This window comes from Stegodyphus dumicola, chromosome 1 (genome assembly GCF_044657685.1).
Source record: "Stegodyphus dumicola isolate Sdum_Otavi_A_Nest chromosome 1, ASM4465768v1".
NCBI classification, from domain to species: domain Eukaryota; kingdom Metazoa; phylum Arthropoda; class Arachnida; order Araneae; family Eresidae; genus Stegodyphus; species Stegodyphus dumicola.
Window position 1 is genome coordinate 93,204,912 of NC_140768.1, and position 25,805 is coordinate 93,230,716.

The window sequence follows — 25,805 nt, forward strand, 5'->3', positions numbered from 1 at the left end:
TCTACTAAAAAGCCACTAATTGTCTTTAAAATGCATGAGACTGTTATAAGTATAATATATAAATGTTTCAAGAAATTTATAATTTACTGCTAATTGCTTGAAAAACTTATCAAAATTTTATTCTTGAGTTTGTTTTATAATTATGTTAAATATTAGATTTTTTTAATAATAATGCATCCTAGTTACAGATTTATTTTTATAAATTACAAAAGGGAAGTTCAGCTATAGATAATTGCTTTAGTTTATCTAGTTCCTATTTGCTTGATAGGTCCTTAATTTTTTTTTTTTTTTTTTTTTAAAGTACTTAATTTCCATATGCAGGAATGTGTACAAACTCTGTACATATGTAATAATAAAATCATCAAAGGTAACTGCTGTTTTTGAAAAGAATTTACGAACATTATAGCCTATTATTATATGTGGTATATATAGGCTGTTCACACAATTTTAGATGATGTTCCTTTACTACAAGAAAAAAAAATCATCTAATTGGAAATTTTTTTAACTGCAGCTGTATATTTTAGAGTATAAATTGTTGTCTGTTACTTGACTATTTTGTTTTCATGCAAAATGGCAACTTTATAAAGTGGAAAATGGCACTTTTAAAGAACATAACAGAAAGCTATGTTTGTGCTTTTCAAAAAAAAAAAAAAAATCATTTCTAGTTATTAAAAAACACTGTGAAAGCCGTTGGTTTTCGAAATCTAAAGCTACGATAGTTAATACTGTCAATAAGAAAGGGAAAAAATGGATTATTTTGAATGATGCATGATGCAAAAGTAAGATCTTTAATATTGAAAGAAAACCCACCAAATTAAATAACAGTTGCAAAATTAATAAAATACTCAGCGTCAACTGTAAACGAAGTGATTAATGCTGATTGAAATCATAAAAAGCTGAAAACACATAATTTGCATCATCTTTCTCCATGACATAGACTTGAACACAGAATGTGCTGCAGAATTCTTTATGAGAACATTTCTCTGAACAAAAATAGAGAAATGTTGTCACAGTAGATGAACCTTGGGTGTGCTTAAATGACTGAAATAAAAAGAGATCCATTTATTATATACCCAGCTTTCAAATATTAAATACCTTCTGTTTACACACAGTGTGATCAATCAGTAGAACTGCAAAACAAAGCAAGCAAAACCTACTGTTAATTTTCAAATAAATAAATAAATAAATAATAAGAATCAAGGCCATATCATACCCTTCACTCACATCCCTACTAAATCTCCTAATTTATCACCAATGTATTTTTGTACCTTTGGACTTTTAAAAAGCAAGTTGTCTAAACGTCGACCTACAACCTCTTTAGACTTTGGAAAGCTGTTTGAGAGCAGTGGTATTAAATAGCTTTTCCAGTTTTGGAAGTTATGGTGTAGAGAGATAGTGAAGAATAAGGGTTATCAGATAAAACATTTCAAATACAAAAAATTTCGATGAAATATTTCTGTTAAATGTGTCCGAAAAATGTGCGAACAGCCTCTGTACTAGAGAAATATTAATGCTTTGTTTTATTACTTTTCACTATAGCAGTGAAACATCAGCAAATCATTTACTCCAGTAAATTTTTATTGAACTAGATAATATGGAGATTTTACTATTAGAGTATTGAATACAATATTGCGTCAGTGCAAAAATAAATACACTTTTTATGCATAAACCCATTGTTTGCTAGCTTTGACGGCGGGGGCAGAGGATCTTAAAAAGGTTTTGAGAGAAACAGATTCTGCAGTACTATTTTGGTCATCTACATGTACTGCATATATATTGTCTATATTTAAAAGTACTTTAACAACATCAAATCTTTTACTCACTTTATATGCAATAATGGATGTTATTAATATAATAATATCATAATTTAACAGTTTTTCTCAAAGTAGGTGAAAATCAACTGTCTAATATAACAGGGTTCGTACGGTCCTTAAGAGTCCTTAAATTTTTTGGAATCGATTTTTGGTGCTTAAAAGTCTAATTTTGGCCAAAATCAATAGAAGGTCCTTAATTTTAATGATCTGAAATTTCTGTCTGTTTTTACAACTGCCATTTTGAGTGTGAATTAGCATTTTGGTGGAATATTTTTGGCGATTCACTGACGTATATTTGTTATCTTTTGAATGGGTTCATGGGTTTTAATTTGTTTCTATTTTTAGTATAAATGATGGGATACTCGAATTTCTAAGCAAGAAGTGAAACATAAGCATTTCGAAATTCATTTTTTGTAATAAAGAGCTCTTAAACAATTTTCGCTTTTGGGAATGTGAATTATTTTATTAAACGGTTCTAAATTTGGTGACTTGTCAACATTTTGGCGATTTTAAGACCAGTTTCTGTAGAAAATTTTAATTGCGAAATCAGAATTTTTCAACGATTTTTTTTAAACATCATAACTTTGATAAATTTCATTAAAATAATGGTAATATATTGGAATTATATTTAAAAAAATAACATTAAAATAAAACATTTTTATTTTCCGCTGTCATATTATAAAGTTTCATTTTGGCAACTTATTATACAATGTTTTGAATCTGAAAAATAAACAAGGTATAATGCTATAAAGCACAATTTATGAAACAACTCTTAGCAAAAGCAAAATTAGCTATGTAATTAATTAAAAATATCTTCTTTTTAACCCATTTATGCCAAAGGTCAAAAAATTGGAATTTTTGCATGAAATTTCTATATGTTAGGTAAAAAATATAATAAACAATGATTTGAAGAAGAAATTTTTTTATTTTAATTAGTTTACAAGTTATATAGTGTTCCAAAAATGGAACACTAGGCAAAACCATTGCTATAATGTTACAATGTATAAAATCGTGGGTTTCCTCTAAAAATGTGGTTATTCCCATTATTCGGTATGGTAATTGGAAGAACACTTAACATGTAAAGCCACATTATATTTTCCACATCGAAAAGTGGTGTTTTTATGACATTGAGCACAGCAAGTTTGCTTTCCTTGCTTTACGATCCTATGATTTATGCCATCATAGCGTGAATCAATGTTTCACTTCTGAGAGGGTTTCCCTTTCCTGCCAGGTTCTGCAGGATGACCATCAGCCTCAAGATAATGGCATGCTACACGACGACGGAATTCTAAAAGATCCATTGGTTTTGCATCATAAGTTTTGTGTAATTGCCAAGCATTTTGTTAGGCCATTTCGAAACAGAACAACAATGGACTTGAATACCATTTCTTTCCACGAATTGGTGCTGTATATTTTTCAATGTTTTCGTCTTCTCTATCCACACCTCCCATAAATTGGTTATATACTTTTATCATGTTTGGCTGCTGAACTTGGATTTTCTTTTTTTGTTCTTGTGAATAATGATTTACAAGACACAGTGGATTTACACCAGCACCAGATGATGCAACAGTCACAACACTGTTGTCATGCCATCTACAGACAATATTGCCTTTGCCATCAACTCGATAACTGAATGAGCCTCTTTCCATTTTCTTTAGGGCAACATCTGATTGCAATGGTGGTTTATCAATATGACCTTTTCTAACTGTGCCTGTTGCCTGATGATAATTTTTCTTTAGTATATTTGACACTGCAGCTTGGAAAATTTACAAGGATTTGAAGGCAAGATTTATAGACCAACAGTTCTAGAAGACTCGAGAAATATGTGACAAAGTGAAAAATGTCTCCATGGTATCAATGCATAATGGATGTATTTTACAGAATGCTTGCGATGAATTTCTTACTTTTTGGAGAACGTCTGGAACAACAATGAAGACATAATATTTGAGTGTTTTACTCCTGATACTAGAAAATCTTTTTCTTAACATATTTATCTTCCCTTTATTTTCTCTACTTTTCACTAGACACAAGCATGGAAAATATCAAAAATGCTTCTAATCGTATTACTTGGGCAGGCATTATAGAAAGGGATTTTTTTATTAATAAAGAAATTGAAAACTTACAATTTAAAAGATCCATCTAATATGTTTTAATGCATCATACAATTTATGAAAGGTGGACAAATTAGGAGATAAAGCACACAGAAACTAGCAATAGCATTGGTTTGCATATTGAGACAAATCTCTAATTATTGTTAGAAAAGATGCTTAAAGAGAAGGAAATCGATATAAACTAGTCAAAATATTTGGGAATGCTTCAAATTAAAATGATGGATAAATATTTTGTTGAGTGTTGTTGTTACAAAACATAAATGTTTTGTAGCTTTTAATGTGTAATTATTCTAATACCGTTTAAGAATCAGTGTCATAAATAACATGTATTTTCAAATGTGAAATTTTATTAGATTTTGATTTTATTAGGGCTTTTTTAACAAATATTGTTAAAAAATAAAATTTAATACTGGCCATGTAAGTCTATAATGACTACGGTTACCTATTTACCTAATTTATTTATTTATAACTAATGGCTTACCCTTAAAAATTATCTCTACGTATTAAAGCGAGTTATTGCCTATCATTAATACTCACAACGGTCAGAAGATAAAACACAAAAATGTAGAAATTCAAGTAAAGCTTATTATTTGCATCTAGTGAGACTTAATACAAAACAACTTATCACCTGTGGTGCTTTAATGGTTTATTGGAATCTGAAAGTATATTAACTGGGTTACAACCCCTGGAACTCTACATGAAGCTACGACACTAACTGCATCAGAGCATGACTAACTTTCAACACTTGCCAACCGTGCGTACATCATGCCTTTCAGGTTTGTTCTAATCAGCAGGTCTCTCTCTAGACAAGCAGCAGCGGTGATAACATTCAGTCTTTTGTTATGAATGATGCTGTTTATGATACTTCTCATTTTAACCTATGCCGTTTGACATAAAATCTACCTGCTATTTACTAAAACTCTAGACAAGCGGTTCTCAACCTTTTGGGGACTAACGTGTACCATCTGAATAAAAATTGAAAACCTGTAGTACCACCAAAGTACTACTACCACCACCACTTTTGAACAAAGCTCAGATCGCATAAATTTACGAGTGTTAGAGAAAAAACTCAAATCAGGAAGTTGGGGTTTTAATTTTTGAAATAACTAGTTAAAAATACTTTACTTCTGTGTGTACCACCTATTCTTTCTTGCGTACCACCAGTTGAGAACCTCTGCTCTAGACTGACCAAGTATGTGACAAAATGAGACATAAAAAATCAACATAAAGCTAACTATTAGTAAAATATAAATGTCACATTTCTTTCAAATATGTCCAACCTATTATAAGTGTAAAATATTTAATGCTACTTGATAAACTGCATGAAGTTTATTTTATTCTCAAATTAATAATTATGTTAATTAATTTACATTTGGTAATAATGCATACTACTTACGGATCTTTTTTTATTTTTAGGATGGCATTAGAAAAGTGAAATTCAGGCATAGAATAATATTTTTAATTGAATTTAATTAGTTCCCATATGCTCATAGGTCCTTAATTTTTTTTCATTAATGGTCCTTAAAAGTACTTAATTTCCATGTGCAGAAATGTGTATGAACCCTGTATAAATATGTGATTGATTTTAATAATATTTGTAAGCCATATTTTAGCCAAATACGAGGGCTATCCAGAAAGTAGATTACGTTTTGGAGTAAAAAAATAAACAAAGTATAGGAAACAAATTTTATTATATACAGATGAAAGCCACACTCAAATACTACTTTTCTACATAGTCACCATACAAATTAAGGCATTTATCGTAGCGATGTACGAGCTTGGAAATTCCTTCGTCGAAAAATTCGGCCGCCTGCGCCTTCAACCACTTCGTTACCTCTTCTTGCCTTCCATCTTGCACAAAACTTGTGGTAACCAAGCTTTTCGCTGATGATTTCGTGCAACAAACTTCGCGAAATTTGTGGAAAACTCAAAGAAAGTTCCGTTATTGTGAAATTTCGATTTTCACGGACTTTAGCATCGACTTTTTCGAGAAGTTCGGCGGTCACTATGCTGGGTCTCCCACTTCGATCTTTGTCGTGAACATTGGTTCGGCCATTTTGAAATCTTATGACCCACTGACGCACTCCACCTTCAGTGATAATATTGTCCCCATACACTTCACGAAGCTGCCGATAGATTTCTATCGGTTTACAGTTTTTTGCAGTCAGAAACCTTATTACTGAGCGCACCTCGCAGCTCGCGGGATTTTCAATTAACGCAGACATTTCAAACCGTCACAGTATCTGAACGGAGCACAGCACGAACCTCTCACTAGCACGGCTAGATGCAGACTGAGCTGCGCAACGCTCTGACCCCAAGATGGCCGCGCTAGCCCCGCCCCTAGCGGACACAGACGGAAACGTAATCTACTTCCTGGATGGCCCTCGTATTTTGGGTCAGGCTGCATGTTTAATGCCATTTCTGAAATTGAAGAGTGAATATAATATGAGTAATCTTGATGATCATATGGCTGAATGGCCTTAATTTCTTGGAAATGCTTAGCTGGCAAATGCACAAACATTAAAAAAAAATAAATAAATAAATAAATAAATAAATAAAAAAAAGGTTTTGTATACTTTTAATTAATTTAATAGCTTCTAAAGTAAAAAAAGAAGAAGAAGGAAAGAAAAAGCTGCAGCTTAGCGTAGTATCTTTTCATGGTATTTAATAATTAAAATCATATGTATCAATTTATAAGAAGCTTAATTTTATGTGGCTTGGAAAAGTGATTTGAGTAATTGGAATTCTACTGCAATAAAAAATCAAGATTTTAAAATCGGGAGAATTTATTTCACTGTAGTGAAGAATTGGAGTTCATAAATTAATTTTTTAACTCTTTTTCATGGAAAATACATTTTTTATATCTTTTACAGTGAAGCTGCCTGATTTTATATCAAAAATGAGTATATCTCAGAGGAAACTTGAACCATTATTAAATATACTGGACAGCTTTTTATTGTAAGTATTTTTGTTATAAAGTCATGATTGCAATTTTTATGTAGTATTTTAAAAGTGCTTGTTATTATAAATTGAAAATATGTATTTCATTATAAAACATTACCATATGAAGGAGCTGGTGTTCAAAGGGCACAATTCTGCTTGTCATAAAGAGAACATACATATACTATATATACATAAATTTAAACAAATTTAAATTTAATTTTTAACAAATTTAAATCCTAAAAAAGGAAAAAAGCCAAAATAATTTTTAAAAAAATGTGCAAACATATAAAAGATTTAATACTCGAACTAATCTACAATATCATTTAAATTCAGAAGCATAAGCAAATCAAGTGCAAAATTAATCCATGAAAATAAATTAATCCATGACATATTTATTGCTAATGGTAGAAATAATTATAAAAAGAATATAGATTACATATTTGCAATTATACTTAAAAAAATCTGTAATTTAATCCAACATCTCATTAACAAACAACACAATTATAGTTGGATTATTTATAATAATGCTCCAGTTCTCAGCAGTTTTAAAAGTTTAACAATCAAGAACATTAACTGCTATGACTTTGAAAACCTTTATTCTTCTACCATTAGAAGAAATTTTTACTAGTTTAATGCAACTCCCACAACTTTTTCCTGACATACATGACATCCTTTGAAAGATGGAATACTTATCTGAATTGTGCATTATTTAATAACTACATTAAATTCAATAATAAGATCTTTCAGCAAGTTAGAGGAATTCCTATGGGAGCAAACAGTTCTACACAAATTTGTAACCTATTTCTTTTTACTTTTGAATATAAATTCTAACTAAGTTTAAATAAAAATGAATTAAAGCTATTTGCTCATACTTTTAGATACATAGATGATATTATAACTTTCAATAATAATTCTACTTTTGAGCAATTCAAAATTTACCCAAATAGTTTAACACTTAATAAAACGAATACGAATCAAGATACTATTGCATTCCTAGACCTGTAAATTATTAAACACAGCAAAATTAAATTATTTGATAAAAGAAGGAATTTCCATTTTCCTACTATTAAACTAATTAATTGGAACTCTAATATCTCTAGAAAAGTAGTAATAGAAAACACGTTTCATAGCCAAATTATCAGAATAAATAATATATGTACTGAAATAGACGATTTAAAGGAAGAAATAATAAAGCTAATTAATGTACAAGTTGATAACCAAGTACCACCAAAATTTACTAATTTATATATTAAAAAGGCAGGCCTTGACTTTATAATTTTTTGGCTCTTTTGGATATGATAACATTACCTTAAACCTTAGCTGGAGGGTAAGGAAGGATATAAAATAGTAGAGAAATTATTGTAAATATTTTGTAAATATGTATATTTAATCAATACTGGATTCTTTCCTTTTACTAATAAAGGGCCAACTCTTTTCAAAAGTCTCAATTATAGCCCGAATTGAGTGAAGATTTTAATCTTCTTCTAATTTTCCATACTTTAGCCAGTATTTAGTTAAGTTTTGATATACCAATTGAAATCAAGTTCATTAAACTTTTAATATTTTCTTTCATTAAATTTAAGTTTTAATTAACTTCTTAAAGTAATTTTTGAGAAATTTCTGGAATTTTTTAGAGGTTTTTTTTTTTAAGGACTTCTTTTCAAAAAATTTTGGGAAATTTTACTTTAAAACTTTAATATTAAAACATTTCAGTTCTCTTAATTACTTTAATTTTTTGCAATTTTCACACAAAAAATTTTTTCACTTAACGGGTTTTTTTTTTTTTTTACACACTTTTTCAACAGACCACACATTTCACATTACAAACATTTTACATTTTATTCACAATACCACTTTATTTTCCTTCAAGCAAACTTACATCTTTTGATTGGCTCAGTTCTTAACTCCCTAAAAAAATGATAATTACCACCTTTAGGATTTTTAATTTTTAATGTTAACGTTTAGAAAAAAAATTTTTACTATAACAAAGATAGCAGCTTGACACTCAACTTTACCTACATAATCGCCATCTATATAATTTGAAGAACACACTTACTTCTCTTTTACAACACTTTTGCAGACCCCAACACTCTCATATAGTAGGTAAGTTAGAATTAAAACTTACTATTTACTTGCTTTAAGTATTTTTTAAAATTTTTTATGTAGTATCTAAGTATTTTCTAAATATGAAATCATATTTTTAAATATATATTTGTTTTTTAAAAATTGTAATTAGTTCTTTTTGTTTCTTATTGGTTTATAGGGATTATGTCTAGTTCTTTTTTAGTTTCTTTTTATTGATATGCATATTCGTGTAGGGGAGGTTTCAGTAGACAAGGGTTTCTAAAATACATTGGTTTCTAGATTATTTTATTATTTTTTTATAAAAAATTCATTTTTTAAAAAATTTAATTTTTTAAAAAAAAGTTTAATTCTTGACTTTACTTGCTTGTTTCTCAAAAGACTTTATTAGTATTTTCCTTTTTGAACTTTAATTCTTAAATGTTAATTTCTAAGAGAACCACTTTATTGAAATTACTTTTGGTTTTGACTTTTACCCTTGCCTGCATGAATGACGAAACACGAATTGAATGATTGGAGAGTTAGGTTTGGAGGCAACTTCCCCTTGATAAGTCTGTCTCCTGCCTACTCAATCATTCACATATGCAATTTTTTAAAAAAATGTTTAATTTAAATTTAATTTATTAAATTAGTAAATTTATTTTCATGGATTAATTTTGCACTTGATTTGCTTATGCTTCTGAATTTAAATGATATTGTAGATTAGTTCGAGTATTAAATCTTTTATATGTTTGCACATTTTTTTTTTAAGTTATTTTGGTTTTTTTTCCTTTTTTTAGGATTTAAATTTGTTAAAATTTAAATTTAAATTTGTTTAAATTTAAATTTCATTCCTTGCAGCAATGGCGCAAAGAATATTTAATTAAATTTGTATTTAAATTAATTTTTTTTAATTAAATTCAATTTATTCTTATGAAACAATACTATATATACATATATATATATATGGACATAACAGACTTTCTGTCCTCGTGAAAAAGTCTAGATTAAAAAATTACTATCTTCTATATGTACGAATATTACAACTATGATGTGTAGTGGATGGAAAGTAGAGACATGGATGTTCGTTATTGCGTTTATTGGCCGTGAGAAGAACAAGTTCATACAATAGATATAGTTCGGCGCTCACAGCATTATCAATGTTATTAGCGTTGTTGGTGTTATTAGTGTGGCTACTAATAGCAAAAGTTCCGTGCTCCGTGGGTGTGTGACATTTTTCATCATTCGAATTTTTTTAACATAACATTGTATTACGTGGCTTTGAACAAGATTTACACATGCCTGCATGACATTTAAAAATGGGATGCATTTTACTATCTTTCAAATAATTAGCACATAATTTATTCCTTTTAATAATATCCCATTTTTCTTCGATAGGGAAGTTCTAAAAAGCTAATACATTTAAATAATTGAGAATGAGGATTACTCTTACAATGAATGCACAAATTAGCCACAAGTTGCCACCACTTTTTTAGTACATAAGTTTGAAAGGTGTGTCATCTTTATTGATAAATTTACAGAAATAATCTAGCTTGATTATCTGTGCGGAGCATAGTAGAGGTTAGCTCCCACCAAAGGCCCGAGTTCAATTCTACCATAAGGTTGCATATACCACCTCTCTTGAGGGTTCAGTATACGTTTACCCTTTTGGCACTATCTCATAATGAGAAGATAAAATGACTAATAGATTCAGTTGTGTTAAATAATGAACTATTTTAATGATTTTTTGCTTAACAAACTCAACGGTTTCGGCACGAGACCGTATATCAGAAATTCTAAAGGTATGCTCTTTTTAAATATTTTATGATACCGCTGTTGAATTGAATTTTATGGTTTAAGTACAAAGAACGTTATAAAATAAAGGGAACACACAGAATATTTTTTTTAAAAAGGTCCGTTTGGGCATAAAATAAAATCTGAAAGCTTTGAATTAAAAAAATATGTATTGTAAAGAAGGAAAACCTCTCTGCAACAGACGTGGCTCGGTTCCATCATAGCGGGAAACAGCTGTGCATTCGCGATATATCTGTCGCCAAAGCTCGAAACCGGTGTCGAAGTTCGAAGGTCACGTTATCAAGAGTTCATAAAATGAATATCGTTTAAAATGTCTTTAAACTCTCAAGGAAAAGAAAATATTTTTTGGCACAAGTAAATTAATTCATGGATTAGTTATTTTGAGGGGGGGGGAAATCTACGAAAATCCGTTTTTAAAATTATTGCAAAAAATCCAAGAAAAACGTTCTTTGATAAAACATTTCTTCTTGGATTTTTCGCAATAATTTAAAAACGGATTTTTGCGGTTTTCTTTTTTGTCAAAAAACGTTTCTTAGGCGACAATTTTCAAAATCATGCGAAGGCCGTATCGTATCGTATACTAGGATTTTACCGCAAAATCTTTTTATATATATATATATATATATATACCTTGTCATTTTGCAGTAAAATAAAAAAATAGTAATCAATCATCTAGGATAACCATGTAATATAGCTATATTCGCTAAAATATTGTTGATTATTCTAATTAAATTTTTAAGTAATTATCTTTATTTTTATGTTATTCATGTCATTTAATGTTGCTTCTTCCTGTCATTTAATGTTGCTTCTTCCCTCTAAATTTATGTATCATTAGTAAATAATATTTCCAAATTTCAGGAAATTTTCTCTGGTATAATCCTGAAACTAATTCTAGCAGTATGATGACATCACGAAATTTAATGCACATATTTTTTCCTTATGTATGCTGCGAAATAAATATAAAATACCTCAATTTAGTAAAAAAATATCATTAAATATATTTCTTTCTTTCATTTAGCTGCAGAATGGCTGCAAAAAAAGCCTTATTTTATTCCAGATTGGGCAGATTCTAATCTCAATCTTAAATTAAATTTACCTAAAACTAACCTAACTTTTAGCATTGCGTTGTGATTTACAAGAACCAGATTAGCCTCGTGTTGAACTGGGGATGATCATGAGTAATAATTAAATAAAACATACAGTTGTTATCCAATGTATATATCTTAAATTTTATTAAGTTTTTAAGCAGAAAAGTAAACAAAATTATCAAACAAAGTGTACCAAGAATAATTAAGAATAAATGTCCTCTGGGATTTATTGAATAATTAAGTGAATTTGCTACACAGTACAAGTAATACCATAATTAATTTACCTCTTAGCACAGCCAACATACATTATGCAGATAGACTGGAATTTTCTCGAAACATACCTGGAAAACCTGGAAAAGTCAGGGAATTTTATTCTCTTGTTTGAGTGGCAACCCTGCATATATCTACAACCATAGGTTGTGAAAATAAATGCCAGGTTAGGACTTTTGTGGACATTGTGTAAATGATGTGTTAGCAATTAATTAGTTCCTTTATTAGTGTATATGTGTTAGCAATTAATTAGTTCCTTTATTAAAAACACATTCCGTCAAACATTACCGTTGAAACATTAATTGTTAGATACTTGCTTAATTCAGAAACATTACCGTCAACATTACTGCTCAAAAACTCTGCAGTTCAAATTATTATCGTTCTGAAAAAAACTGTTGTTGCCAATCGGGAAAATACATTTTAAATAAAATTAATACGTTGCGTTTACAGATGTAATACAACATAGTTGCACAGGAACTTTTCAAATGTTTTTCTAATCATGAGTAGTAAACTATGCAGCATTTATTACATTAACATTAGTGTAATTGGGTATTACTTACAATGTTTCTTTGCTATCTCTCTCTATCACTGTATGAATCTACAGAGATGTTTTACAGAACAGAAGAGAAGTCTGTTCTCTGTTAGTGTTTTACCATGAAAAAAATGTTTTGATGGAAGCATTCACTTTGCTTGTTACTGGCACAGCCACATTTAATGGATTAAAAAACAAGGTGTGAATGCATAAAAGATATTTTTGATAACTTTTTGCAATCCATCTTTTTCTAACATGATAGCATACTTTTCTCCCGTTGTTATTCTAAGCTCTGCAAATTCCTAGAAAATTATTTGCTATCATTCTGAAAGCATACAATGCTTCTTTTACATTATCTCAAGGTATGGTAGTGGGTATCCTAGAAAATCACAGTAATCTATGGACTTGCAAATATGCCTTCCTTAACTTAGGCATCATTTGAATGTAGAAATTGCTGTCTTGGTAAATTGACGATAGAGCTGGGATATTTTTAGTGACTAAATTTTGTCGCCAAATTTTACCAGAAATCATTAAAAGTCACCAAAATTGGCAACCATTTGATAACATTTTTGTTTGGTCTCTGTATAGCTGTATTGGTTTTGTAAATGAATAAATGTAAATGATCCCTATATGTAACTGTAACCATAGCTGGCTCTCATATGCCTTCCAGTACTGGTTAATGAAAGGTACTGGAGATTTCTAGGTGGCCAGGATAAAACTATATAAGCCTGCAGAGAACATCTCTCAGTTTTTCATTTCACATTCGACTTTGAAGCATTGGGATATCTCTGTGTGAGCGTCGTTCTTCAGATGCACTTTGCATTATATCTAGCTTTCTTAGTAGTTTGAAGTGTAACTACTGACTGTAGTCTGTGATTGGGAAGAGCTATGTAAGTATTTTTGTGGAAAGTTCCAGAACTAAAGTGTTCTTTTGGTAAAATAATTTTTTTTCAAGCTGTCCTTGGTTCTGTGTGCATTCAATCTATTATAAAACTCAACGAACACAACAGTAGAGACAAAATAAAGGATATCAGGTTTCCTAAGAAATTGCTTCATATGTGAAACATCTCAAGGAAGAAACACAAAATTATAAAGTAATTAACTGCTTGTTTTGATCTGTGTGCAGAATTATGAATGCTTATGAGCAGTCCTAATTCTGCTGTAATTAGAACAGGATACAGTCTTAAAAATGAAAAAAAATGATCAAGTGCAAATTTATGATTTCTGATCATAATTTTATTTTTTATAATGCAACACCACTCTAATAAGAGTAACCCATCATAATGAAGAAAGCATACTCACTATATGACCACAAAAAATGTAGAGGAAGAACTCTTTTTATTGTACAAGTAATGTAGAGAGAACAATTTCTGCCGTTGAAAAATATGTATAATAATAGCGTAATAAGAAAGTTGTTACCAGTAGCTCAGTTGAAAATCAGATGTGATCTGATAGCATGCACTGCATGCTTGCTAGCTTGTTCCTTACAGTTCTCAGAAAGTTTACAGTAGCATTAGTGAAAAAAATTTGAGTTATGTTACTTGTTAATTTATTATGAGCTGAAAAATTGAGGTTGTACTGTATTGTTGCAATACTGCTTTATCATGACCCATCAAAATAAGAACAGTAGATTACTATCATTTATTATAAAAGAGAAAATAATTACTGTTACTGGTAATAGTAATTATTATCTGGGGGTGATTATATAATGAATTAATATCAGGTATTATAAAAGAGTAAGTTATTATTATTACAATCAAAATCTACAATTCTGTCATCACCTGGAAGTCATTAGTAGAGAGATATGTTAACATGGAATGTATGGACTTTCTTCATAGCACTGCATATAATCTTGGAATGTAAGTTTTTGACTTTTAAGTTTATTAAACTGTAAGTTTATTAATATATTGCATATATTTCTTAAAATATATTGTTAATAAATTTCTTAAAGTATGTTTTAAATAAATATTCATAATTTGAATTTTTGGTCTTTTGGGGGCAATTTTACTACATGTAATCGTGGTCTATATCTTGGAGACTTTTGTCAAACTTCTTGGGCTGATTTGACATTTATGTGTGAACGCCATAAATATTCTCATGTATTATTGCAATAATGATTTGTTCTTGAAAGGCATTTTCTCGGGTGTCTTTTAAGCATTGGCTATATATTTACTCTTGGGTTGTTCCGTCGGGGCTCTTATGGCATGGAATGTTTTAACAGTGTAACCTGCTTCAAATGTTTGGAAGCACTCATATTCTAATATTAATATTATTTTATATGTTGTTAGTGTTTTGATTTTCATTTATTTTATCTTATATATAAACCCTTGCACAAAAAGTAAAAAATATATTAGTTATGAAATCAAATGAATGATAGAAATTTCTCCCCCCCCCTAGGTATATGGCTGATCAGAAAGATGAACTCTTCCATCCATCAGCATATATAGATTCCAGTGTTGTTTTTCCTCGTGCAAGTACTAGTGCAGTTAAATGAAGCAGCTGTAATGAATAAGTGGTTTTATTAAAATTATGAGTATATTTTGCTTATTTGGTTGAGTGGTAAATTACATAAACACCTGTTTCCATCAAGCAATAACCAAGTTATTTTATCAATAGATTTGTTAAACTCTTTTGTTTAAAAATGAAGAAGTGTAGCTGTTATATTTATAAACTCTGTGCTATGGATTTTATACTTATGGTATGGTGTAAATATTAATTTCATGATTCTTTTTTATACAGTGTGAGAGTGTAAATTTTTGAGAAAGCTGACATAATCCTGAACTCCACATAGTTATAGGGGGCATTAATTGCTCTGCATTTGCAAAATTGTCTTTCTAAAATAAGCAAGATAATGAAACTAAAAATTTTTTGAAATGGCTTTCTATGCAAGTTCAAAGTGTTCTGTGGCCAAGTGTACACATAGGCAGAGTCATAGATTGAACTCTTGAAATGACTTATTTTTTTTAACTATTTTTGATTTTTTTAATGTTATTTTTATATTTGCAAGAAAATTTATGCGTAAGCAATATTTTTAAAGAAATAATATGTTAAAAATTTTTCATTTGTTTAGTTATAATTTATTTGGTTTTTCAACAAACTTACAACATTTATTAAAATAATATTTTGTCATAAATGTATTCTAAGAAGCAATCTCTTTTGAGGCAATTGTCTTTTCTCCTCTCCCCCTTTCTTTTTAACTGAAATGTTTGCCATTTTAATGGAAATAAAAATTACACATCTGGTTGAGTGGGAGAAATGAAATAAAAATTTCATATCTAATTTTTTTTATTAAATTTTTCCCATTATTCTTATAAAAATAGTTCTTTAAAAGAAACAAAGTAAATTAAAGGATGAATAAAATGTTGCAATATTTAAAATTGAAATCTAGGGCACACTGTCCCTTACTCGCTCTGAGTACTGCTCAACCACGGCAAACTTTTCAGTTTGGCAGATGTACATGTAAATAATAAAAGCAAATTAGAAAATTTTAGACTTTTTGCGTGGGTTTCCTTTTACAGTTGTCTAGCATTGTGCTGTTAACCAAAAGATTTGTGATTCAAGTGCACTCAAAAATAATTTTTCTCTTTCCTTGATTTTAATATAGTATTCTATGTAGACAATATTGTTTTAATAACACATTCTCTGATAAACTGCAGTGTTTTGTTAATACAGTGAACTCCCAAAATTTGGAAGTTTAAGATAAAAACATGCTTTATTTTATCATTCCAAGAGTTTAAAAGTATATTATAGGGTTTAAACTATATTATTAGGTATAGTAATCCAAGATACTAATCTAGCAATTTGGAGATACACCTTTTCACAAGGTGTTCTGTAAAATACTTTGGAGTCAATCTAGATTCAAAATAACCTTAAAAAAAATCACATTACTGAAACATGTGCCAACTGAGTTCTGTAAATTCAAGAGTCAATTTAATTTGTAAAATTAGTAATGCATCAACCTTGAGTTTGGCATAAATTTAAGTCAGGATCTCCATCGATTTCTAGGGCAAACGAGTACAGGTCCATCAGGAGCAAAGAAATCTTCAAGACTGGAAAGCAGCTCTTAGTTCCTCTATAAACCAAAAATATCACACATTTGGTGTGACGTGGTCTGGCTCAGTTGAGATGGTGCCCCTTGGGTTCATGACAGTGAATTTTTTTAAAATAAATCGCCAAAAAGAGAGGTATTGATTGTACAAATGAAAAACCTTCGGAAAGCAGTTCCAAGTTCCGCTGGATGCGCCACTGATTAACTTGCAGTATTTGCAAGTTTTGTTCCGGCTGTCTGAGTTAGTTGCTATAGAGTGCTGAAAGTAGGAGAATGCATGAGTGAAACCGAAGTCAGGATTGCAGATGTTGAGAGGGCGGTGGGACTACCTTGGTCACGTGAGGTGTGAAGAAGTCGTTACTACGTTGCGAGATTTCAGGTTAAAAATGCTGAAGAAAACATTAAATGTACAAATTTGCAGAAATAATTACATAAAAGGGAAATTTTTCTAGTAATCATCAGAGTAACAACATATGGAATAAACCAAATTTCATCACATAATACAGTCTAGCAGTCCTGTAAGTTGAAGGTTCTGATTCCATGATAATGTGATGGGGGTGGTGTAAACAGAATCATGGTTTCATTATAACAGTCGAAGATGTTTCAGGAAAGCAATAATTTTAGTAAGAGTTACAAAATAACAGAATAAATGCAGAACAAATGTTAACACAAAATACATATATACAAATTCAATATGTCTATCCCAGAGCATACTTAGAATAAGTCACATATCACGTGAGCGGAATCAGGCATTCTGATTCGCTTAGCGTAAACTTGTCTAAAACTGATGAAAAGAGTAAAATAATTAAATAATGGGTTGCAATAGCGAAAAATCACTATTTTTCTCATGTTCTTCAATATGATAAATATAAGGAACACCAGAAATTTCAGTCTTAAAAAATGCAGAAAGTCCTACAACAAGACTGAACATAGAACTTAAGTTCTTAGGTCACGTGGGAGGTCACTCTCCCAGGCGCTGACTTTTAGAAGTGCTTCTTGAGTATTGAAGAAAAGCAGTATTCTGGAGTAAAGTAAAAGAAAATAAGAGTAAAATCACTATGTACAGATCAAAATTTCCGCTAACTTGGTATTAGGTGGGGAAATTTTCGTTTCCACTGAGGCTGCGAAAGGTTGAAGGAATCGATCATCGGTGAGAACTTCATAATGAAACATGTTGAAATGATTCATGAAGTTACGTTCCTGCGCATTTTTGAAGAATTTATCGTTAAGTTTTCACAGATGTACTGCGATGGTATCGATTTTGAAGTCCTCGTGGAGGGTCTTGTAGCGGACATAATAGTGTGCGTTTGTGTTAATACGCAGGAGTTTATTTTGAACGATTTGAAGTTTGTTTACATCTGAGTCTTTGGCTGCCGCCCAGGCAGGAGATGCATAAGTCAAAATAGGTCTAATTGTGGAGAGATAAACAAGTCTTTTCTTCCCCAAATCCATTCTAGAGTATTTACCAAGTATAGGAAGCAAACACTTGATAATTTTTAGTGCAGTGGTTCGAACATTGTTGATATGGTCAGTCCAGGTAAGACGATCATTAAGAGTGACTCCGAGATATTTGGCACTTTTCTCTATAGGAACTCTTTCATTAAAGAGGAGAAGGTGATTCTTCAGTTGCTTATTTCTTTTCCTTCTGCGAATGATCAATAATTGAGATTTTTGAGCATTAATCTTCACTTTCCAATTTGCGCACCATGACTCGATACTTGGAATGAAGGCTTGTAGTTTCTTAATAGCGAAGTTAATGTTTGCAGACGTAACTGCCAGGGCAGTATCATCTGCGTAACATGCAAGGATAGAGTTGTTACTGTTGGGTTTAGGGAAGATTGCAGCATAAATTAAATAGAGTACAGGGCCTAAACAAGACCCTTGAGGTAGTCAACTTTGCATATTACGTTCTGAGGAGTAAGCTCCTTTCACGTACACTTTAAAAGTCCTGTCCGAGGTAAATGAGAGGATGATCAGAAGAATTTCTCTTTCAAAATTAAGGTTGATTAGTTTTGCAATGAGTCCCTCATGCCAGACGCGGTCGAATGGAAAGCAGTGGCCATAACGGTCGTAGTTATACTCCACAGTAAAGTTAAGTGAGAAGGTAGCATCATCTGTTGGCAAAAATATTAATGAAATTCAAAAATTAAGTTTATAGAATTTTAGAATCATTAGGAAGGACTTAAAGACATTAACTAAACAAGATATATCTTTATGAAGTTAAAAAGCCTAAAAAAAAAAAAATACAATTCAGCAACTGAAGAAGCTGAATTGGATTTTCTTGAAACAATGACGATTCTTTTTTTTTTTTTTTTTTTTTTTTAACATGCCTACAAGGCTCAGAAAAAGGCATCATGTTTTCCATGCAACTAACAGGCCACTAAATTGGCCATGACTTACTTCACGATCAAAAAACCTACTTCTGTGTATATAAGCATATTTTTCAGGGTTCGTATGGTCCTTAAGAGTCCTTAGATTTTTTGGAATCGATTTTTGATCCTTAAAATTCCTTAATTTTGGCCAAAATCAGCAGAAGGTCCTTAATTTTAATCATCTGAAATTTTTGTCTGTTTTTACGACTGTAATTTTGAGTGTGAATTAGCACTTTGAGGAATATTTTTGGCGATTCACTGCCGAATATATGATTATCTTTTGAATGTGTTCATGAGTTATAATTTGTTTCTATTTCTAATATAAATGATAGCATACTCGAGTTTCTAAGCAAGAAGTGAAACATAAGCCTTTTGAAATTCATTTTTTCTAGTAAAGAGCTCTTAAACAACTTTTCGCTTTTGGAGATGTCAATTCTTTTATTAAACGTTTCTAAATTTGGCGACTTTTCAACATTTTGGTGATTTTAAGATTAGTTTCTATAGAAACTTTTTAATTCCGAGATCTGAGAATTTTTCGACGATTTTTTGTAAAACATCTTAACATTAATAAATTTCATTAAAATAATGGTAATATATTGAAATTATATTTAAAAAATAACATTGAAATAAGACATTTTTATTTTTCGCTGTAATATTATAAAGTTTTGTTTTGGGAACTTATTATGCAATATTTTAAATATGAAAAATAAACAAGGTATAATGCTATAAAGCACAATTTACGAAACAGCTCTTAGCAAAAGCAAAATTAGCTATGTAATTAATTAAAAAATGTCTTCATTTTAATTTTTTCATAGTAAGAGTTTTTCCCATGTAAATGTCTCAGAATATTCAAAATTCTAAGAATGTGCATCAGTTTTCTCTATAAAATTAATTTTATACTTTTTCCCTCCTATTTTTTTCCAAAATATTTCTGGCTTTTTGCTGTTACAGAATTGGTAGGGATAATTTTTCTTTAGGATTTTAGACATTGCAGCTTGGAAAGTTTAGAAGGATATGAAGGCGAGATTTATAGACCCACGATTCTAGAAGATTCGAGAAATATATGACAAAATGAAAAATGTCTCCATGGTATCAACATGTAATGGATGTATTTTACAGAAGGTTTGCAATGAATTTCTTAATTTTTGGAGAACATCTGTAAGAACAATGAAGACATAATATTTGAATGTTTTACTCCTGATACTAGAATCTTTTTCTTAACATGTTTATCTTCCCTTTATTTTCTCTACTTTTCACTAGAAACAAGCATGGAAAATATCAAAAATGCTTCTAATCTTATCACTTGGGCAGGCATTATAGAAAGGGGTTTTTTATTAATAAAGAAATTGAAAACTTACAATTTAAAAGATCCATCTAATATGTCTTAATGCATAATACACAGAGCTGGCACTAAGCATTTTCCCATTTGATGCAATCTCTGTGGATCCTAAATTCGACTGCATAGTGCCTTTCTAAATTCTGCTTTCAATGCCTGTCTAAATTCTAAACGTTTTGCCATTTCTAGGTTTTGTTGTTTGGTGTGTCACTAAATTCTAAAAATTCTGCCACACCAGCTCTGTAACTGGCTTTTACAATATATATTTCATATTTCTTCTGAAATCCATATTACTAAAGAAATTATATTAGTCACTTTTTCTATACATTCTAAATGCATTTAGTGTTTTTTTAGAAAAACAGAATCAGAAATCCTTAATTAAATCCAAAAATTCTAAAATGAAAAGGAAACGTGTTGAAGAAAGAAACTGAATACATAAAGAAAATTATTCTTCAAAGATATGTGCAGTTATTATTATGTAAATTACATAATTGTTTATGATTTCAGCCTTTATAATTTTCCATTTCTGTTGCCTCATATGATAGAATTACTGAGCCAGATTATATTGAAATTAAGTTATATAATCTTCGACCACTAGTCCACATTTTTAGTTTGAATTTGACTGTTCTTGTTTAATTACATCAAAGTGAGATGTAATTGAAGCATCAGAACATGCCTTTATCTTTGTTCTAAGTTCTTTTTAAATAAGAAGCTTATTTAAACCTTTGTCTGATATTGTAGTTACTTTCAGACATAGTGATAACTTGCTTCACGTCTATCGGGGGTTTTGGACTATTTAACTTTTACCAGATCGAATAAACCCTCATATGTACATTGTGGAGATGTTGACAAGTTAGGACATAAAGCACGCAGAAACTAGCGAGAGTATTGTTTTGCATATTGAGACAAATCTCTAATTGTTAGAAAAGATGCTTAAATAGAGAAGGAAATCGATATGAACTAGGCAAAATGTCTGGGAAGGCTTCAAATTAAAATGATGAATAAATATTTTGTTGGGTGTTGTTGTTACAAAATATTTATGTTTTGTAGCTTTCAATGCGTAATTATTCTAATATCCTTTAAGAATCAGTGTCGTAAATTACATGCATTTTAAACTGTGAATTTTTATTAGATTTTGATTTTAATAGTCCTTTTTTTAACAAATACTGTTAAAAAAATTTAATAGTGGCCATGTAAATCCATAATGACTAAGGTTAGCTATTTACCTAATTTAATTATTTATAACTAGCTGCTTACATCTCTACATATTAAAGCGAGTTATTGCCTTTCATTAATGCTCACTGTGATCACAAGATAAAACACAAGAATGTTGAAATTAAGTATAACTTATTCTTTGCATCTAGTGAGACTTAAAATAATGCAAAACAACTTACCCCCCCCTGGTGCTTTAATGGCTTATTGGAACCTGAAAGTATATTAACTGGGTTACAACCCTTGGAACTCTACACAAAGTTATGACACTAACTGCATCAAACAGAGCCTGACTAACTTTCAACACTTGCCAACCGTGCCTACATCAGGCCTTTCAGGTTTGTTCTAATCAGCAGGTCTCTCTCTAGACAAGCAGCAGCGGTGATAATATTCAATCTTTTGTTTAGAATGATGCTGATTATGATCTTGCTTCTCATTTTAACCTATGCCATTTGACATAAAATCTACCTGCTGTTTACTAAACCTCTAGACCAGAGCGGTTCTCAACCTTTTGACTAACGTTTACCATCTAAACAAAAATTGAAAACCTTTAGTACCACTACTACAAAGTACTGCTACCACTTACTGTTTTGAAATAAATAGCTCAAAATACTTTGCTTGTTTGTGTACCACCTATTTTTTTTTCTTGAGTACCACCGGTTGAGAACCTCTCCTCTAGACTGACCAAGTATGTGACAAAATGAGGCATAAAAAAATCAACATAAAGCTAACTATTAGTAAAACGTAAATGTCACATATCTTCTTTCAAATATGTTAGACCCATTATAAATGTAAAATATTTAATGCTACTTAGTAAACTTCTCAAACTTATTAATAATTATGTTCATTAATTCATGTTTAGTAATAATGCATATTACTTAGGGATCTATTTTATTTTTAGGATGATATTACAAAAATGAAATTCAAGCATAGAATAATATTTTTAATTAAATTTATTCAGTTCCCATTTGCTCATAGGTCCTTAATTTTTTTCATTAATGGTCCTTAAAAGTCCTTAAAAGTACTTAATTTCCGTGTGCAGAAATGTGTACAAACCCTGTTTTTCCATGGGAGTTTTGTTACAATCCAAGATTGATGTAAACTCTTGTTCTGTTAACACGTTGAGTGCGGCGTTGGTCCCTGGGTACCGGCAGTGGAATTTTAGTTGGTCCGCGGGGCCGACATTATTAAAGTTAAAAAATAAATATAGTCTCAATGAAATGTGATCAAATTTAGTTTTAATGAAATTTATTGAAACATTCTAAACAAAAATACGGCTTAGCTCGCTGCCGGCTGATCGGAAAGGACAGCAAATTCGGCGCCACGCTCAACGTGTTAATGAGACTGATTGTGCTGTATATAGTAGCCCTCACATAGTAGCGAGTAGTATCTTATAACAGCTTCCTGATATAGCAAAGGTGACAAAGTACTAAAGGAATGCAGTACTCTCTATTTCTTCAGGAACATGGTCAATCATAAAGATTACTCCAGTTAATATCTTGCTAATTGCAACTTATAACTTTATATTTTAGAAACATACCCACATTTGAAGAAATAAACAGCGCTGAAAATGTGATCCAACTGTTGAGTCAGAATGTAAGCAACTAAAGATGATTTCCCATGATAGCAAATGGTTAAGTTAATTGCATAAGATATCATAACTTTATAGCTTTTCCTGATTTTCTCTTTTGCAGGGTATGATTGTTCAATCTGTGATATGTAACACACTTCATTTATTATTAAAAAAAAATACCTCCAGGATTAGCTATATAGGACAAACTTATGATTACTCGGCAAGTTTATAAGCCTAGAGATTAGCTTAAATTTGCTAATTCTTTCATGTAAATGGGAACTTCTCTATTCTACTCAAATTTCTTAATACTGTGTAAAGTGAAAATGTGTGATGATCGTGGCAAAAATCAAAGGAATTAAAACTGAACAGATAAAAAAAATTTGGTTTTAATCCGAGTTTATCAGTATCCAGTTCTCTTGTAGAAAAAAAAAAACTGTTTTAATGATTTTTGCATTTGGTTAATGGTCTGTAATGTTGATCTGATGAAAATTGACTTGGTATTTATCTTGGCTGCACTTGGAAAGAATTTTATGTTATGTAAGCAAATGATATCAGATTATCATCATGGATATAAATAATTATAGCTTTAAATAAGAATCTCACAAGTTTATAATCATTTGGTAGTTGTTTTTCTGGTTAGTTAGTTTGGTGTAATAAAAATTTTACAGGCTTTTATTATTGACTTGTAGTCATTAGCTTTGCTTTATTTTATCCTTCCCCCCCCCTCAAAAAAAAAGCCAGCAACTGCAATGTGGAAACTTTAAAGAAGATATGCCATTTTTAACTTGCTTGTTTTATTAGGTTTACAAATATCTTGCCTTTAAAGTCCCCTATTTTTATGCACACTTTAAGAGAATCTGGTGTGAGCATTTTTAGATCACTTACCTAATCTTTTAGGATGTGATTTAGTATGGGTTTGCATATAATGCAAAAGCATTTTATCCCCCTATATTTATATAATGGGTTTGCATTCAGTGCAAATTCATTCATTGGGGCTCATTTTTATTGTGGTGTGTGTCAGGCAGTTTGGGCTTCGGTGCCTCTCAGCTACACTAAATGTAAATACTTTAAAGTGTATATATTCCATTTCATGTTTTTATTTCATATAAAATTCAGGTCAAGGTATTTGGAAATTGATGCATATGTGTATGATTTCATATTTTTTATCGAACAAATTGTATCTATATATAATTATGCATTAAGTATCATGTGATTTTCTAAAAGGATATATTTGATACTTTGTAATGCATTTCTGTTTTGTGTAAAATGTTAAGTATTATGCATTTAGTTTTACTGAGTACAAATTCCATAATCTGCTTTCAGATGTATTTGTATAAATTAATTTGCAAATAAAAAATACGATTTCTAACTTTTACCTCATATATTTATTTATTTATTTGTATATTTATTAATTTGCAGTTGTGGATGGGTGCTTCCTCTGTTATACATACATACACCTACATGTCATGTTTATCCGCATAAATTTGCCTTTAGTGTTTTTAGCATATATACAAGGGGTGATCAAATGAAAAGTTACAAAACGATGTAAAAGTGTAACAGCTAAATATTTGCATATTCCGCCGTGGAAGATCGTAGCGAGACATCTCGGGATGTGATTGGAGTCTCTGACTGGGACTGGAGTATGCGCAGGAGAGAGCAGAGGCTCTTATCAAAAGCGGCGTCCAAATGATGGGGCAGTCCATATGAGGAGAGAATGGCGTTCGTGTTGCAAAATTCGACGACTGAGGAGCAGCGAGGTGTTATCCAATTTCTGACAGCGGAAGGTGAGAAACCAGCAGCTATTCATCGCCGGATGGTGACAGTTTGCGGGGAGAAATGTGTCTCTGACAAGTCTGTCAGAAAATGGAGTGCCTTTTTTCATACAGGCCGTGAAAGTGTGGCTGATGACTCGAGACCAGGCCAGGCAAACACTGTCATCATGAGAGATCTCATCGACAAGGTGGATGACCTAGTGAGAAGTGATCTGCGTGTCACATTGCGAATGTTGGCAGTGAAGGTAGATGTCAGCTATGGAACCGTGTGGACAATTGTTCACGACAGGTTGCGATATCGGAAGGTGTGTGCCGCTTGAGTTCCGAAGCAGCTCACCGACCAGCAAAAGGAACTGTGTTTGGGGCTAGCACTGCAACATCTGTTTCAGTATCAGGAAGACCCCACTTTCATGGAGCGGTTCGTCACAGGTGATGAGACCTGGTGCCATCACTACGAGCCAGAGACAAAGCGGGACAGTATGCGTCATCACCTTCCCCTAAAAAGTTCAAAGCCGTGCCGTCAGCAGGCAAGGTGTTGTTCACCGTCTTTTTTGATGTTCAGGGTCCGCTACTTGTGGAATTCCTCGAGCACAGAAAAACCATTAACTTCGATGTGTACTGTGAGACACTCCAACGCCTGCACAGGTCCATCAAGAACAAAAGACCGGGGCTGCTTATGGAGGGTGTGGTTCAGCTTCATGATAATGCGCATCCACACGTCTCCAGAGTCACACACATGGAACTGGCCAAGTTCGAGTGAGAGACGTTGGACCATCAGCCCTATAATCCGGACATGTCGCCCTGCAATTTCCATGTGTTTGGTCCACTGAAGAAACACCTGAAAGGGAAGCGCTTCAA

The 25,805-nt window shown here is 31.2% G+C and overlaps 2 protein-coding genes across 4 annotated transcripts in view; both read left to right on the forward strand.

Annotated features, from left to right (window-relative positions):
• LOC118188783 (MSL complex subunit 3-like) overlaps positions 1-24,550 on the forward strand; it is a 136,407-nt gene extending 111,857 nt beyond the window's left edge. For all 3 annotated transcript variants that reach the window (XM_085817821.1, XM_085817825.1, XM_085817826.1), the window contains 2 exons: positions 6,799-6,883; positions 15,032-24,550. In XM_085817821.1, coding sequence (XP_085673947.1) covers positions 6,799-6,883; positions 15,032-15,128 — 182 coding nt within the window. In that variant the 3' untranslated portion in view covers positions 15,129-24,550. The remainder of the gene's footprint in view (positions 1-6,798; positions 6,884-15,031) is intronic.
• A 339-nt stretch (positions 24,551-24,889) lies between these two features.
• LOC146999150 (protein GVQW3-like) lies at positions 24,890-25,267 on the forward strand. Its single transcript, XM_085811278.1, has one exon. The coding sequence runs from the start codon at positions 24,890-24,892 to the stop codon at positions 25,265-25,267; it is 378 nt and encodes a 125-aa protein (XP_085667404.1).
• The last annotated feature ends 538 nt before the right edge of the window (positions 25,268-25,805 follow it).

What these genes read in the sequence shown, in the direction of transcription:
- LOC146999150 (XM_085811278.1), top strand. Translation starts at nt 24,890, where the DNA reads ATGGCGTTCGTGTTGCAAAATTCGACGACTGAGGAGCAGCGAGGTGTT.